This window comes from Malaya genurostris, chromosome 1 (assembly GCF_030247185.1).
Source record: "Malaya genurostris strain Urasoe2022 chromosome 1, Malgen_1.1, whole genome shotgun sequence".
In the NCBI taxonomy this organism is placed as follows: domain Eukaryota; kingdom Metazoa; phylum Arthropoda; class Insecta; order Diptera; family Culicidae; genus Malaya; species Malaya genurostris.
Window position 1 is genome coordinate 5,866,756 of NC_080570.1, and position 18,797 is coordinate 5,885,552.

Genomic DNA, 18,797 nt, shown 5'->3' on the forward strand with positions numbered 1-18,797 from the left:
TGGTATAAAAAAAAGGCTCAAGTTTTGCGATTTTTTAGGCGAATTTCCAAAGTTACGTGTTTTACTAGAATTTCCGAAGTTACGCGTTTTTTACGCGGATTTCCAAAGTTACGCGTTTTTTACGCGGATTTCCAAAGTTACGCGGTGTAAAATTCTTTAAGTCCCAAAGCCGATTTAATTTTTTTTGGTGAGATTACATCAGATATCAACGTTTCATGCATTTATAAAACCTTTGGCATCAAAAAAAAATTCTCTAGTTTTGCAGTTTTTTCACGCGGATTTCCAAAGTCACAATCCGATTGTAAATATGAATGAGGAATTTTATATAGAATAAAACCATTTGCTCCGTTCTAACTTCATTTTTAGATTTCACAGTATTTTTTTTGTGGAATAAATTCATAAATTATTAATACTCAACGAGAGGTAGCTTGAAAAAGATAAATTTATGAAATAGTATATATGAAACTTTACAATCCCCGTTAACAGGACAGATTGACCCGGAAAAAAATTCTCCAATAAGTAGAACTGCTCTATCATAATCCCATCCTGGAGTATGCGGAATCAAATTCGAGGAAACAACTCAAGTTTCATACTTTGAGCATTGGTTTTCCTATTCAATTCATATGACAGTAGTGTGTGATCGACAGTTATGGCAATAAAAATCCATTCCTCAACTCAAAAAGACAACTCACTCAAACTTCAACAGTGTACAGTTCTAAATTAATCCTGACAGCTTAATTATTCATTTTCTAAGCGTTTTCCATTGCACAAAAGCGGCGGCATAAAAACGTCCCCTCTGATATCGGGAGCAAAAAATGTGAAAATTCCAGCGCATCGCGCAAATGCCAAAGCCTACTGCTAGCTACTATGCAAGCTGCTGCAGCCATAAAAGCTGTGTACGCGCAAGTGTGATCCCTTTTTTGGGTTGGTTACGAATTACCACGGTAGGCCTAGGTTTTTTTTCAGACACTTTTGAATGTGGTGCCGCCGCCGCCGCCGCCGCCGCACGAGTGAGAAAATTGTGAACTGCCTTGTCATCTCGATCACCATCATCCAGCCGCCGCCAGACAGTTTCCAGCGTAGCGGGCAGCAGGAGACGAGGGATCCAACTCTCACTTCGGCACACCAAAGAGTGGCACTTGTCAGCAGCGATGACGAAGCGGGGGACTTGTTCATCCATTTGAAGCACGCAAACCGTGTATCGCCTGTTGTGATTGGCACAGTTCGAAAATTAATCAACAAACGTCACGAGAATCGAGAATCTGAACTCGATGACTCAGGGACATCATTCTGTTTTTCAATACATAAAAAAAACCTCTTTCACGGTGTTCTCTCTTGACAGTTTCTTTTTCAAACCTCAAGTCACACTACTCACCGGCACCAAATGGACCCTTGACGAACTCTCGTACATCTAATTAATAATCGTGAAATTATTCCAAATATGTGTGAAGCGAATGCCGCGTTCGGATGGCGAGCCACCGAACAAAAAAGGGATTTCACTTGGGAACTGGCCCCGCGCGAGTAGAGTGCAGTCGTCCACCAAACTGACTGACCAAACACCGAACGTTGTCAATTTTCACGCAAAACGATGTTGACTGTGCCTACTTGGATTGCAAGATTGGAGTCCAAGCAAAAAATGAATGTGTTTGCGCGCCTAGGCTCGAATCTCGAAGGAAAAATCAATCCAAAGCCTACTGAGAGACGATTGCTATGCCTGGCTGCATTGACTTTTGGACGCGCAATCTTGCGAGCCGGATCTTACCGAACGAGGTGCGAAATATATGGCGCTGGTTGGAAAAACTGAAACCGAAACCGAAACGAACAACAACAACTACAAAAAATCGTTCAATATTGGTATGACCGCTGTAACGACGAGTGGTCGCCGTATTGCCGTCTAGTTGCGAATTAATTCGAGACCACGGTAGTCTCTGGGCTTTTATGGTCACCGGTGGTGGTCACCTTTACCGTTCATAAGGCGATTCGACATTTTTCGACGACATTTTTTCAACCCGTTCCACATGGAAAAACCACTTTTATATTTTTACCCAACTGTCGCTCACGAGAACACCTTCGCATTCGGCCAAAACTGGCCGCTCTGCCAATGAACCCCTCCTGTTTGCGTAGTTTGATTCGATTATTTTGCCGCAATTTGAGGTTAATATATTTAAACAGTTTTTCCAAAAAAACTCTTCGTGGCTGATTTTACATTTATATGATGTAATTGAAATAATTTTTTTTCTAAGAATGACAGATGGTGTCTGTCTCCACTGTCCTTTCCAGACACACACAGCCTACTGCGAGTATTTTGCGCTAGTCAGGGCTCCCATCCAAATGAAGCCATTCACGACGAAAAGTGCGAAAAAATGGCGACTCAAATCAAATCAAACAAATGTATTCCCGTCAATCGCACCTTCGCGCGCTCGTTAGTCTGCCCGATCTGCAGAACAAAAAAAAACAGAAAATAAATATTGATGTGGCAACTTTGTTGCAGTTGTTTTTTTTTTTATTGTTTTTCAATCATGTCCCAACTCGCCTAGTTCAATGGACTAGCAACGATGCAGGTGTCGAATTTTTTTTTTCAATTCGACCGAGCCTACGTTAGAAGTTAACGCAGGAGAAAACGAGCGACTCTGTTGTTGGATATGGCGAGCAACTGTGAGGGGTATTTGACACATTGATCCAGCTTTTTGCACACGTGATTTATTTTGTTTGCTACTAGGAACAGGGTGTTCATAAGGGTTTGACATTGTTTGACATTCACAAAGCTTGAGAAGCTTCACAAAGTTTGAGAAGCTTCACGCAGCTTGAGAAGCCTCACAAAACTTGAGAAGCTCCACAAAAGCTTGAGAACCTTCACAAAGCTTTAGAATCTTCACAAAGCTCAAGAATCATCACAAAGCTTGCGAAGCTCTACAAAGCTTGAGAAGCCTCACAAAACTTGAGAAGCTCCACAAAAGCTTGAGAAGCATCACAAAAGCTTGAGAAGCATCACAAAAGCTTGAGAATCATCACAAAAGCTTGAGAATCTTAACAAAGCTTAAGCAGCTTCACAGCAGCTTGAGAAACTTCACAAACATTTAAGAAGCTTTATAAAAGCTTGAGAAGCTTTATAAAAGCTTGAGAAGCTTTATAAAAGCTTGAGAAGCTTCACAAAAGCTTGAGAAGCTTTTTAAAAGCTTGAGAAGCTTTATAAAAGCTTGAGAAGCTTTATAAAAGCTTGAGAAGTTAAAATAAAGCTTGAGAAGCTACACAAAGCTTTAGAATCAACAAAAGCTTGAGAAACTTCACAAAGCTCGAGAAACTTCACAAAAGCTTGAGAAGCTTTACAAAAGCTTGAGAAACTTCACAAAAGCTTGTGGAAAGCTTCCAAAAGCTTGTAGAAAGCTTCACGAAAGCTTGTAGAAAGCTTCACAAAAGCTTGTAGAAAGCTTCACAAAAGCTTGTAGAAAGCTTCACAAAAGCTTGTAGAAAGCTTCACAAAACTTAAGAAGCTGCACAAAAGCTTGAGAAGCTTCACAAAAGCTTTAGAAGCTTCACAAAAGCTTGAGAAGCTTCACAAAAGCTTGAGAAGCTTCACAAATGCTTGAGAAGCTACACAAAAGCTTGAGAAGCTTCACAAAAACTTGAAAAGCTTCATAAAAACTTGAGAAGCTTCACAAAAGCTTGAGAAGCTTCACAAAAGCTTGTAGAAAGCTTCACAAAATCTTGAGAAACTTCACAAAAGCTTGTGGAAAGCTTCCAAAATGCTGTAGAAAGCTTCACAAAAGCTTGTAGAAAGCTTCACAAAAGCTTGTAGAAAGCTGCACAAAAGCTTGAGAAGCAGCACAAAAGCTTGAGAAGCATCACAAAACTTTAGAATCTTCACAAAACTCAAGAATCATCACAAAGCTTCCGAAGCTCTACAAAGCTTGAGAAGCCTCACAAAACTTGAGAAGCTCCACAAAAACTTGAGAAGCATCACAAAAGCTTGAGAATCATCACAAAAGCTTGAGAATCTTAACAAAGCTTAAGAAGCTTCACAGCAGCTTGAGAAACTTCACAAACATTTAAGAAGCTTTATAAAAGCTTGAGAAGCTTTATAAAAGCTTGAGAAGCTTTATAAAAGCTTGAGAAGTTAAAATAAAGCTTGCGAAGCTACACAAAGCTTTAGAATCAACAAAAGCTTGAGAAACTTCACAAAGCTCGAGAAACTTCACAAAGCTTGAGAAGCTTTACAAAAGCTTGAGAAACTTCACAAAAGCTTGTGGAAAGCTTCCAAAAGCTTGTAGAAAGCTTCACAAAAGCTTGTAGAAAGCTTCACAAAAGTTTGTAGAAAGCTTCACAAAAGCTTGTAAAAAGCTTCACAAAAGCTTGTAGAAAGCTCAGCGAAAGCTTGTAGAAAGTTTCACAAAAGCTTGTAGAAAGCATTAAAAAAGCTTGTAGAAAGCTTCACAAAAGCTTGTAGAAAGCATCACAAAAGCTTGTAGAAAGCTTCACAAAAGCTTGTAGAAAGCTTCACAAAAGCTTGTAGAAAGCTTCACAAAAGCTTGTAGGAAGCATCACAAAAGCTTGTAGAAAGCTTCTCAAAAGCTTATAGAAAGCTTCTCAAAAGCTTGTAGAAAGCTTCACAAAAGCTGGTAGAAAGCTTCACAAACGCTGGTAGAAAGCTTCACAAAAGCTTGTAGAAAGCTTCACAAAAGCTTGTAGAAAGCTTCACAAAAGCTTGTAGAAAGCTTCACAAAAGCTTGTAGAAAGCTTCACAAAAACTTGTATAAAGCTTTACAAAAGCGTGCATAAAGCTATACAAAAGCTTGTAGAAAGCTTCAAAAAAGCTTAAGCAGCTTCACAAAAGTTTGAGAAGCTTCACAAAGCTTGAGAAGCTTCACAAAAGCTTGAGAAGCTTCACAAAAACTTGAGAAGCTTCACAAAAGCTCGAGAAGCTTCACAAAAGCTTGAGAAACTTCACAAAAGCTTGAGAAGCTTCACAAATTCTTGAGAAGCTTCACAAAAGCTTGAGAAGCTTCACAAAAGCTTGAGAAGCTTCACAAAAGCTTGATTTAATTTGCTCTTTACTAATGTGACGAGGTTACTATCGTCGAAGAATTAGATTCGCTCGTTTAGATTATGAGTCACCATAAAATCTCACATATCACTACCCAGCGGAGACAAGGTGGTAAATAAGACAGACGAATGCGTGAGGAATGCTTTTTAGTCACACAATACTCAATGAAGCTTAGTGGTCATTTGAAGTCTCAATCGGGCTGCATTCTGAGTAGTGTTTCATCACCTCCAGAGGAGTTCGATTGGCACAACAAACCTAACCCGTGTCGAGGGTTATGTTTTCGCAAGTTTTCATTTCTGCTTCCACATTTATCGGTTATCTAATGTGCAATTCGTTGGGTTTCCAAAATTCTAGGCCGGACAATTTCGAAGTGCACAGAAAAATGCGCATATGGTTGTTAAAAAATAAGTATATCAATTAAATCGGCAACAAAAAAATACTGTTAGGGTGATGGACACCACACCGTTCAATGTCAGTCCCAAACAGAGGAAAAACAAACTTTCTTTCGAGCCTATGGCCAACGACTAAATGTACTCGTGCATTCCTTAATTGACTCCCGGAGATGGATAAAAACGGAAAAGAAATCTCTTCTCCTTTTGCGGCCTGGTACGGCTCAAAATCAGTAAAGCATGCGCAAAGTAAGGAAGCGGTTGAGCCAGTTTGTGTTTTTGTCTCCTTGTCTTTATCAACTTCAACGGAACCCGGATGCCAGATGGGGGCAGGGTGAATTATTGGAAAATTTGACAACCCAGGCCACAAGTCTGGCATCACTGACACCTTCTCTCCCGCTAGGAGCGAATTCTGACTCGAAACAGAAAAATTAGTAGCACAGACAGACAGAGGCCTCTCGATCACTGTCAGACAGAAAGTCCCCAGCGTTTGCTTCCGGATCACTCAACTGCGGAATCAGCAATCGACGGCCAACCAATGCCAGAACCGGGAATGCCCTTTTTCGAAACAAGGAAACTTGAATCAGGCCGCACTCGTCGTCGTCGAAGGTTGTTTGCTTGTGGAATTTTAAGCTGAAAGCTACAGCGGTTCCCGGGTAGGACGCGACAAGTTGAGGAAAAAAAAAGTGTAACACCACAGAACAGAAAGTGTTGCGCGTGAGTGAGTGTGGTCAGTTTGACCGGGCTACTGCGATGATGTGTAGCGGGGAAACGTCAAACTGAACACGCAACTCGCCTACTATTGTTTTGGGAAAAAAAAACTTTTCGCTTACCTTGTGGACTAGCTTGACTTGGAAAACTGGATGGCGATACGCTGGAACCTTGTAGGCGACCTGGAAGTGTGGAATCGAAAAAGGAAGAATATGAGTGTGGGTCGAACCAGAATTTGGCGACAAGTTACAGAAGTCAAAGTAGGGAACACTTACGATTCACCGGACCACTGCTCGATATTCCGGAGTCCATAGACAGTGTCAGTGGACTTCGCACCGATTCTCGCCCGTCTGCCTGACTCCTAACCTGCGTTTGCCGCTGACTAACCGGGTTCTGGTTTTGATCGTAGCCACTCCCGTTTTCTATCACTGCTCTGTAGTTACCACTAGCACTATTATTATTATTATTTTCATTATCACTCGAATTGACACCACCGTTCTTGGCACTTTCGCCGGTCACCGATTTTCCCTGGTACCCGTAGCCGGTCCCTCGACCACCCGTTCCGGGAGCATTTTGATAGCGTTTGGCACCGTCGTAAAGGTGGTAGTTGGCGTTTCGCGGCGGAGGTGTCACCGGCGGTTGTACTCCTCCTCCTACTCCTGCTCCAGCTGAGCCACCGTTGAGAATTGTTTTTGTGTTACTAAACTCGGCCGGCGGGGAGATCAACGTCTGCGGAATACCACCGGCTGTAGGAGATTTGGGACTCTTGAGGATCGTCGCGTACAGGGAACCATCCAGCGGACCCTGCGTGTGATTCGATTCGTCTGAAATGAAACCAAAGAATGGCGATTCGATTAGGTTTTACAGTCACAGTCACACAGTCGGTAAGTGAGTGGACGGACGAACATTCGAAAAAAAAACGAGTCACCCTACGTCCCAACCCCGTCTTGATTTGCATGTGCTCTCGTGAGCCACGAGGTGGGCGCTGTGCTGGCTGCTTGACGGCCTTCTATTCATACTCGAAAAGATTGGGCTCTGCCAAATATGGCAGCTGTTTACCAGTCACTCGAGATTGCCTTTTCCCCCTGGGGCGGGTCATTAATCGGAACCTATGAAACATTTCGTTATTTTTTTTGGGAAAACCTATCGATTCCTTTGACGCCGATTCGTCGACGGTTAAACGACTAATAAAATCGGGAAATAAAACGTATAGTCACGAGCATTCGAGCGCAAATTGCCGAAACTGCAAGTCAGAGCTTGCTTTGATCGGTGTTCGAATATGGAAAATATGGTCGTGGAAGAGTTGCCGTCAATAAGCCTACTTTGATTGGGCCGAGGGGATTGTCGAAGACGTAGATTCAATCGAATTAGCCAAAATTGATTTGATTAAATGTCAGACTCGTTTTACATTAATTTAGAACTCAATGAATCTTTACTGTATTTGATTTGATTTGATTTGATTTCCGTCAGCTATAAATCACTTCTATTAATTAGTTTTTAACCGGTCATAATTGTAATCCAGACTAAATTTATTTGTTGAACAAAAATAACATTAAATGGAGAATAATTCGGTTCAGTTGTTCAGACTCAGTTTGTCCATGGTAATTTCACATGCTAAAGAGATTTTTGTTTGTTGGTAACATTTCTGTTTGCGTTAGCTCCGCCTTAGTAGTGAGTAATTTGCGGTGACTCGAATATTTAAAGACCCTTTGGTCAGAACACATCTTTACAAATTCCAGAGAAGCGTTCCAGTCACTTCAGTCCCGTCATGTTTTTGACATTATTGACCTATCTTTTTATCACATTATTTCTCGCACTGTGATTTTAATGTAACATTCGGGGGATACTCTGAGTGATGCGAGTTTGAAAATATTCGACCATTTTCAAACAGAAAATCAAACTGAAGGGTTGGTTTGGTACAGGTTTGCATTTTATGCAAAGTTGCCAAAATATGTGATTTTCTTGATCCGACGCAGAGGTTCTAGAGTTAACACCAATAAATTCTGTATAGTAATTTCATTACGACCTAAGTGCAAATGACAGATTGTCTATGTTTACTTTCTCTTTCGATTATTACGGCACTCTTAGCAATCCCTCTCTCTAACTTCGAACTTTCGAACCTAGTTTCAACGTTGTTGAACTGAAAATGATACAGTTTCGAGTATCTTTTTTTGATGAAACAAACTGTAACCCTGTACACTTAAAAAAAACTCTGTGATTTTACATCTTTTTAGATGCACATAAATGGAGCGTCGCAGTTCACGCAAATTTACGTAGAGGAACATTTAATATTATGTCTAAAACTCCATGAGATGAAAATCATTTAAATAAAAAAAAAAATACTGACAGCAACCGCCGCGACTTGAACCGAGAATCATTGGATCGCAAGTACGTCTGTTAATCGACTGAGCCACAGAAGCATGCATCTGCTTGGCTGGTAAAATGTACATTTACATTCATACAGTCGCACCTGCTAGCAGACCGCAAGTTACAGTCGAAACCAGTAAAATTCAAGCTAATCTAACATTAAGTCATTACAAATGAAATTTTCCGTCATTTGACAAATTAGGTCTTTATGAATTACATCTTATGAGGGACCTGTAAAATTCAATTTTTTTTGGTGTGTGGGTAAGTTACAGTTTTCTCAAACGAAACCGACATAAGGCAGAGTGTTTTCCAAGCGTGTTTGGTACGGATTTCGCGATTTATTTCGTTTTTTTCAAAAAGAATGGTGCAAAAGTGATTCCCCTTAAGAAGAATAACGGCGAATATGGCTGTGATTATATCGGAAAAATCATAAAAATCGATCCAAACCAATCAGTCAGGGTCATTTCACCGAGAGGGTCAATTCGCCGAAAGGACCAATTAGTCGAAAGGTTAGATTCGTCTAATGAATATTTTCTTCGAATGGATATTTTCATTTAAATCGGCCGAAACGGCAATTTCACAATCATAAGTGATTTCGACAAATAGGTCATTTCGCTAAACGAGCCGTTTCACCGAAAGCCATTTCGCCGAAAGCCATTTCACCGAAAGCCATTTCGCCAAAAGGATTGTTTCACCGAAAAAAAAAACAGTTATTTCACCAAAAGTCTGTTCAACCGGAAGCTATTTCGCTGGATGGGTCATTCAATCACGAAAGAATCGTTCCGTCAAATCATACAATTAAATCAAGAAATTTATTTGAATTTACTTCATGTTACAAATGAACGACTGAAAGCAAAAAGCGGATAAGTGCAACTTAGTTTGGCAAAGCCGTTAAGGTATTTTTGAATGCAAAAACCGGATAAAAACATTGAGAGCAAAAACCGGACATGGATTTTGCAATGCAAGAATCGTTTGGGAATGCAGCATTGATTAAGTTGCCCGTAACAAATAAGCAAACCATGCTTCGTCCACAGCGACAGTCGGTAAAAACTTTGAATGCAAAAACCGGATAAATACATTTGTTTTGAAAGAACCGGTTATGTTTCTGTCCGATTTTTGCATTCAAAATTTTTCTGTCCGGTTTTTCCAAAAAAGATGTTTTTAAACGATTCTTGCATTGCAAAATCCATGTGCGGTTTTTGCTTTCAATGTTTTTATCCGGGTTTTGCATTCAAAAATACCTTAACGGGTTTTCCAAACTAAGTTGCACTTATCCGCTTTTTGCTTTCAGCCGTTCAAATAATAAAAGATGTATTCTTGCGAGTCCACTTTGTGAACCCAGGTGTAGGACAATCACATCAGAAAGTTTTACCTATCGACGAACGCAGTTACGTTCGGTGAATCGATTTGCAGTTCAATCAACCACAGAGAAACGATTTTCGGTGTAATGACATTCAAAGAATAAATGTCCGGTTCAATTTCTTTCGGTGGAACGTTTTTCGGTTGAACGAGTAAAAAAGAAATCATTGCATTGAAAATCGATTCGACGAAAGTCAGTTTCGCCACAAGCAATTTCGATAAAAATCTCGACTTAAAAAAAGTAATTGCTTCGAAAATCGCTTCGTTAAGATACAATTTGACCGAAAATCTTTTTACCATAAGCAATTTCGATGGAAATCTCTTCTAAAAAAAACTTTATTGCATTGAAAATCGCTTCGTTAAGAGACATTTCATCGAAAATTGTGACGACACAAGCAATTTCAATCAAAATCTCTTCCTGAAAAAAGTAATTGACTCGAAAATCTCTTCCTTAAAAGAAATTTCACTGAAAGTCGCTTCGCCACAAGCAATTTCGATGAAAATCTTTTCTCAAAAATAAAAGAAATTCCATCGAAAAGAAAAAAATCTTTGAATCGATTTTCGGTGAAATGTCTTTCGGCAAAACGGACTATCATTCAAATGATTTTGGAAAAGACTAACTAATATTCAAATGACATTTGTCGAAATAAATATCGAATGACTTTTGACGAAACGATTTTCGGATAACCCGGTTAAATTGGTTCCGTAGAAAAAATTTCCGTGGAAATGACTTTCAGCGGATAGATATAAAAAGTTTTTACTGAAAACCGAACATGACTGAAAGGGTAAATGAAAGAAGGACCTCCATTTGGAAACTACTCTTCCGCTTATGTCGTTAACTGGACAAGGATTTCATCCTCATTATTTGCAAGCGGAGCTGAGAGTGACATTTATTTATCGTCATTTTCGTCTATTTTGAGTAATTGAAAATGACTTTTATTAGCTTCGCTATTAACGAAGCGATTTTCGATGGAATTTCTTTAATTTTTGAAAGAGATTTCCATCGAAATTGCTTGATGTGGAACGATTTTCGGTGAAATGTCTGTTAACGAAGCGATTTTCAATGCAATGAAGTTTTTTTTAGAAGAGATTTTCATCGAAATTGCTTGTGGCAAAACGATTTTCGACGAAATGCCTCTTAACGAAGCGATTTTTGATGGAATTTTTTTTATTTTTGAAAGAGATTTCCATCGAAATTGCTTGTGGCGAAGCGACTTTCAGTGAAATTTCTTTCAAGGAAGCGTTTTTCGAGTCAATAACTTTTTTCAAGAAGAGATTTTCATTGAAATTGCTTGAGGTGGAACGATTTTCGATTAGATGTCTTTTAACGAAGCGATTTTCAATGCAATTAAGTTTTTTTAGAAAAGATTTCAATCGAAATTTTTTTCCAGTGAAGCGATTTTCGATGAAATGGCTGCCTACCGGGACGGAATTTTTGACGAAATGACATCAGACGAAGCGATTTTTGATGGAATTACTTTTATTTTTAGAAGAGATTTTCATCAAAATTGCTTGTGGAGAAACGATTTTCGGTGAAATATCCTTTAACGAAGCGACTTTCGATGCAATTACATTTGTTTGAGAAGAGTTTTTCATCGAAATTGCTTGTGGCGAGAAGATTTGTGATGAAGCCACAATCGATAAAAAGTGATTTACGCGAAACATTAATGGGGAAATTTTTTTCGGCCGAATGATTTTCACCGGAACGATTTTCAATGCAATGATTTCCGGCAAAGCGAATTTCAGTGAAGTTAGTGTCAGCGAGACGATTTTCGACGAAATGATTTTTGTTAAAACGGCGTTTGTCGAAATGATTTTCGAAAAAATAACTTTCAGTGAAATAGTTTTCGGTGGAACGATTTTAAGCGAAACGGATTTTTTCCAGTGAAGCGATTTTCGATGAAATGGCTGCCTACCGGGACGGAATTTTTGACGAAATGACATCAGACGAAGCGATTTTTGATGGAATTACTTTTATTTTTAGAAGAGATTTTCATCAAAATTGCTTGTGGAGAAACGATTTTCGGTGAAATATCCTTTAACGAAGCGACTTTCGATGCAATTACATTTGTTTGAGAAGAGTTTTTCATCGAAATTGCTTGTGGCGAGAAGATTTGTGATGAAGCCACAATCGATAAAAAGTGATTTACGCGAAACATTAATGGGGAAATTTTTTTCGGCCGAATGATTTTCACCGGAACGATTTTCAATGCAATGATTTTCGGCAAAGCGAATTTCAGTGAAGTGAGTGTCAGCGAGACGATTTTCGACGAAATGATTTTTGTTAAAACGGCGTTTGTCGAAATGATTTTCGAAAAAATAACTTTCAGTGAAATAGTTTTCGGTGGAACGATTTTAAGCGAAACGGATTTTTTCCAGTGAAGCGATTTTCGATGAAATGGCTGCCTACCGGGACGGAATTTTTGACGAAATGACATCAGACGAAGCGATTTTTGATGGAATTACTTTTATTTTTAGAAGAGATTTTCATCAAAATTGCTTGTGGAGAAACGATTTTCGGTGAAATATCCTTTAACGAAGCGACTTTCGATGCAATTACATTTGTTTGAGAAGAGTTTTTCATCGAAATTGCTTGTGGCGAGAAGATTTGTGATGAAGCCACAATCGATAAAAAGTGATTTACGCGAAACATTAATGGGGAAATTTTTTTCGGCCGAATGATTTTCACCGGAACGATTTTCAATGCAATGATTTCCGGCAAAGCGAATTTCAGTGAAGTTAGTGTCAGCGAGACGATTTTCGACGAAATGATTTTTGTTAAAACGGCGTTTGTCGAAATGATTTTCGAAGAAATAACTTTCAGTGAAATAGTTTTCAGTGGAACGATTTTAAGCGAAACGGATTTTTTCCAGTGAAGCGATTTTCGATGAAATGGCTGCCTACCGGGACGGAATTTTTGACGAAATGACATCAGACGAAGCGATTTTTGATGGAATTACTTTTATTTTTAGAAGAGATTTTCATCAAAATTGCTTGTGGAGAAACGATTTTCGGTGAAATATCCTTTAACGAAGCGACTTTCGATGCAATTACATTTGTTTGAGAAGAGTTTTTCATCGAAATTGCTTGTGGCGAGAAGATTTGTGATGAAGCCACAATCGATAAAAAGTGATTTACGCGAAACATTAATGGGGAAATTTTTTTCGGCCGAATGATTTTCACCGGAACGATTTTCAATGCAATGATTTCCGGCAAAGCGAATTTCAGTGAAGTTAGTGTCAGCGAGACGATTTTCGACGAAATGATTTTTGTTAAAACGGCGTTTGTCGAAATGATTTTCGAAAAAATAACTTTCAGTGAAATAGTTTTCGGTGGAACGATTTTAAGCGAAACGGATTTTTTCCAGTGAAGCGATTTTCGATGAAATGGCTGCCTACCGGGACGGAATTTTTGACGAAATGACATCAGACGAAGCGATTTTTGATGGAATTACTTTTATTTTTAGAAGAGATTTTCATCAAAATTGCTTGTGGAGAAACGATTTTCGGTGAAATATCCTTTAACGAAGCGACTTTCGATGCAATTACATTTGTTTGAGAAGAGTTTTTCATCGAAATTGCTTGTGGCGAGAAGATTTGTGATGAAGCCACAATCGATAAAAAGTGATTTACGCGAAACATTAATGGGGAAATTTTTTTCGGCCGAATGATTTTCACCGGAACGATTTTCAATGCAATGATTTCCGGCAAAGCGAATTTCAGTGAAGTTAGTGTCAGCGAGACGATTTTCGACGAAATGATTTTTGTTAAAACGGCGTTTGTCGAAATGATTTTCGAAGAAATAACTTTCAGTGAAATAGTTTTCAGTGGAACGATTTTAAGCGAAACGGATTTTTTCCAGTTAAGCGATTTTCGGTGAAATGGCTAACTACCCGGACGGAATAATTGACGAAACGACATCAGACGAAACGATTTTCGATGACATGCCTCTTAATGAAGTGATTTTCGATGGAATTACTTTTATTTTTAGAAGAGATTTTTATCAAAATTGCTTGTGGAGAAACGATTTTCAGTGAAATATCTCTTAGCTAAGCAATTTTCAATGCAATTATGATAGGATAAAGATTAATTAGTGGAATGCAATTATGTTTTTTAAAAGAGATTTTTATCAAAATTGCTTGCGGCGGAATGATTTTCGGTGAAATATCTCTCAGGCGAAAAGATTTTCGGCGAAGTGTCCTTTAACGAAGCGATTTTCGATGCAATCACATTTGTTTGAGAGGAGATTCCTATCGAAATTTCCTGTGGCGAGAAGATTTGTGATGAAACCACAATCGATAAAAAGTGATTTACGCGAAACAACAATTAATGGGGAATTTTTTTTCGGTCGAATGATTTTCACCGGAACGATTTTCAATGCAATGATTTTCGGCAAAGCGAATTTCAGTGAAGTGAGTGTCAGCGAGACGATTTACGACGAAATGATTGAATAAGTTGAAACGGCGTTCGTCGAAAAGATCATCGGAGAAATGACTTTCAGTGAAGTAGTTTTCGGTGGAACGATTTTAAGTGGAGCGATTTTCGATGAAATGGCTACCTACAGGGACGGAATTTTTGACGAAATGACATCAGACGAAACGATTTTCGATGGAATTACATTTTTTTTTTTCGAAGAGATTTTCATCGAAATTACGAATGACAGAACGATTTTAGGTGAAATGTCCTTTAACGAAGTGATTTTCGATGGAATAACTTTTTATTTTTAGAACAGATTTCCATCGAAATCGCTTGTGACGAAACGATTTTCGGTGAAATATATTTTAGCGAAGCAATTTTCGATGGAATTTCCTTTTTTTTTGGAAGAGATCGAAAAAGTCGCTTGTGGCGAAACGATTTTCGGTGAAATGTCTCTTAACGAAGCGATATTTGATGGAATTACAATTTTAAGTCGAGATTTTTATCGAAATTGCTTGTGGCGAAACGATTTGTGATGAAACCACAATCGATCAAAGTGATTTACGCGAAACAATGTATGGGAAATTTTTTTTCGGCCGAATGATTTTCGCCGGAACGATTTTCAATGCAATGATTTTCGGCAAAGCGAATTTCAGTGAAGTGAGTGTCAGCGAGACGATTTACGACAAAATGAAATTTTTGTTGAAACGGCGTTCGTCGAAATGATTTTCGAAGAAATGACTTTCAGTGAAATAGGTTTCGGTGGAACGATTTTTAGCGAAACGGTTTTTTTTCCAGTGAAGCGATTTTCGATGAAATGGCTACCTACAGAGACGGAATTTTTGACAAAATGACATCAGACAAAACGATTTTCGATGGAATTACATTTTTTTAGAAGAGATTTTCACCGAAATTGCGAATGACAGAACGATTTTAGGTGAAATGTCCTTTACGAAGTTATTTTCGATGGAATAACTTTTTATTTTTAGAACAGATTTCCATCGAAATCGCTTGTGACGAAACAATTTTCGGTGAAATTTATTTTAGCGGAGCAAATTTCGATGGAATTTCCTTTTTTTTTTTTTTGGAAGAGATTTTCATCGAAGTCGCTTGTGACGAAACGATTTTCGGTGAAATGTCTCTTAACGAAGCGATTATTGAAGCAAATATCTATTCTTTGAGAATAGATATTCACCGAAATTGTTTGTGACCGAAATTGTTTGTGACGGATTTCAATGAAATTAAGTTTTTTTTTTGAAGAGATTTTCATCAAAATTGCTTGTGTCAGAAAGGAATGTCAGCGAGACGATTTACGACGAAATGATTTTTGTTGAAACGGCGTTCGTCGAAAAGATCATCGGAGAAATGACTTTCAGTGAAGTAGTTTTCGGTGGAACGATTTTAAATGGAGCGATTTTCGATGAAATGGCTACCTACAGGGACGGAATTTTTGACAAAATGACATCAGACGAAACGATTTTCGATGGAATTACATTTTTTTAGAAGAGATTTTCATCGAAATTGATTGTGCCAGAAAGGAATGTCAGCGAGACGATTTTCGACGAAATAAGTTTGGTGAAAACGGTGTTCGTCGAAAAGAGAGAAATGACTCTCAGTGAAATAGCTTTCACTGGAACCGTCTTCTGCGAAACGGCTTTTTTTCTGTGAAGCGAATTTCGATTAAAAGACTTCCTATCGGGTCGAAATTTTCGACGAAATAACACCAGATGAAACGATTTTCGATTAAATGACTCAGCTAAACGAATTAGGACGAAATGGTTTTTGACAAATTGACCTTTGGCGTATTTATTTTCTTTGAAACGAATTTAGAATGAATGATTGCCAAACGATTTTCGATGAAACTATCTTCGGTTAAACTAGAATGAGTTGTTCTGATTTTATACTGATTTTTTTTTACGCGAGGAATACGTAACCTCAAAATAATCGCAAAAGTATAGATTTTTTTTAGTGTCCTCAACAATTCATGAAACATCGAGATCTGATGTTATCTAGACAGAAATTTGTTTGAAACAAATTGACTTTGGGACTTTGATTTTGAGACTTTCGAAATCGGCTTTGGAACCTAGATTTTGAGATTTCCGAAAGAAAATGTTTGAGGCCGGATGTTTTAGAAATGCATAAAACGTCGAGATCTAGTGAAATCTCGAAAAAAAAAACATTTTTTTTAACCGAAAACTGTCAGAGCGCTGAGCTAAACTAGAACTCGACGCTTTGTGCATTTCTAAGACGAAACAAGAAAACCGCGCAACTTCGAAAATCCTCGCACAATTCTGCAACACAATAGAGAAAATTTTGTTGTTGTCAATTTTTTGATTTATTTATTTTATTTTATTTTATTTTATTTATTCTGGAGCAGTCTTCAAAAATGCGTGAAATGTCGAGAACTGGAATAATATAAAAAAAAGAAAAAAAAATGCTGGTTCCAATTCTTACTAAGGACAACTTTTGTTCCTAGAATGTGACTTATTTTGTTGACTAATTTTATCAGATTTTCAATTATGCATATTTCGAGCTTTTGACACATGAATGTTCTCTCTCTTAAATTGTATTCAGCTCGATTTGATATTTAAAGTAAACGCCAAATACTCACAATTTAATTAATATAGTTTGAAAAGAAAACCGTAGAATCAGGATACATAAATCCATTGCTCGGAACGTAAAAAAAAAATGTAATTTAATCGTACTGCAAGTGTTAAACGCTTTCAAGAATGTGACTTCAATACTTTATTCTGCAGCTTCAAATTCCTTGCCAGATCATCATTTTTTTGAGCGAAATTATTAGTGAAAACAAACTTCTGCGGATGTGTCGCAAAATAAAAATTGTATTTGGAATTTTAAATAAACCCCATAATGTTCTGTGCAGGATTCGTCGAGGACCAGACTGAATCTAGCCTCATTTTATCAGACATTTATTTACATCACCTGCCGTCGCCCAGCAGGCAACTACATTCCGAGTGCAAAACGCTGCTGTTCCGGGAAGCTACTCCCTGACTTGCAATCTGATTCAACGATATCCGACGAAGGTAAACAAACCGAAGTTGAACAGGGTGAGGGATAAAAAAAAGAACGACCATTTGTGCGATGGCGTCTGTAAACATGAAAAAAACGGCGTTGCTAAACGCAGTTCAAACAATTTCGGAGTCACAGTTGGTCGGTCGGGTTCACGTACTGATTGCGGTAGTGTTCTAGTAAGGGGTTTCGTCTGATGGCAACCCTGGTCACGTGTCAAGTTCCCAGCGAAAAAGCTTTTATGATTTTTTTCAAAGGATCAGTGCTGACCACCCTAGTACAAAAAAAATCCCCCAAGTCGGATCTACAAAAGCCAACGGAGAAAATAGAACAAGTAAAGTTCGAATTTGGCGATTTGCCATTCTCGACCCGCTGAATGTTGTTTACCGCCCACCAATCCATCATAGAGACGGAAAGGAGCGCCGTGTTTGCTGCAAGCGGCAGGTTCACAGGGGAATGGTGGTTTACGTAAACCGTGGAACGGATGCTCGCACAATCGACCCATAGTTTGGAATTTGGACGCGGCTGGCTGGCAGTGCGGAGGATGGAATTGTTTAGATAAGACTTCTTCCCCTCTGGCAGTTTCTTCTGGGCCAATGTGTGCCATTTCGAGTTCGAGTTAATCGATTTTAACTATAGATTATGACAGTATTCGGTGTTTGCCGCACAGTACCGGTTGTATCGGAATGTAACGTATTGTTTACGATCACCGGGTTGCCAAACATCCTACAACCTAGGGACAAGTTATAATAAAAATCTGACACATCGCTCGGTTCCCAGCGCCAGGAGGTCAGCTGCGAACGTTGCCGAAATTCGATAAATCTTCCCATTGACGGAGAATGTGGCAAACGCATATAAACAAACACACATCCAAGCAACCGGGAGACAAACTCAGAAGAGTTATTCGTTTTCTCATCGCTGCGGTAGATGGCGCACATCGTGGACCGCAACGACGACGACGACGGAAAACTATTTTCAGCCCGACGATGCGCGCACTGCTGACTGTTTTGACGTATTCGACAAAACATAAAAAAAACAGTTCTAGGTTTTAGTGAATAAACCAGCTTGTTAACAGGTTGGGAAATATACTCTAACGGAGGTTGTTTACCCAAGATAACACCCTATCTAATTGCTTTTCTACCGACAACCATTCGATAAGACCAGGACTGAGGCCCTCTCTCCTGATAACGAAATGAGCTCCTGCTGGTCTGGATAAATATTTGAAGTTCGTCATCGACGAAAATTCAACATTCCATTTGGATAGGTTCAAAACAGTGACCCGGTCGCTACGAACGAAAAGAAAAAAATCGATACTCAAAATTCAATCTCGAATCAAAGTCCACCTGTTATCGGGTCCGAAAATCGTCGAATCAAACCGCTTAATCGCCACTCATCACACGCGCGCTCGTTACACACCTTCGCAGTGCCAAATCGCGAGATTAGAATTATGGACAATGGGTTGGTTGTTAGTCTGGTGGTAGATCC

At 38.8% G+C, this 18,797-nt stretch overlaps 1 protein-coding gene across 7 annotated transcripts in view; it reads right to left on the bottom strand.

Annotated features, from left to right (window-relative positions):
• Positions 1-18,797, bottom strand: part of LOC131431017 (uncharacterized) — a 278,009-nt gene that overhangs the window by 40,102 nt on the left and 219,110 nt on the right. For all 7 annotated transcript variants that reach the window (XM_058596418.1, XM_058596428.1, XM_058596435.1 and 4 more), the window contains 2 exons: positions 6,417-6,965; positions 6,264-6,323 (listed from right to left, as the gene is read on the bottom strand). In XM_058596418.1, coding sequence (XP_058452401.1) covers positions 6,264-6,323; positions 6,417-6,965 — 609 coding nt within the window. The remainder of the gene's footprint in view (positions 1-6,263; positions 6,324-6,416; positions 6,966-18,797) is intronic.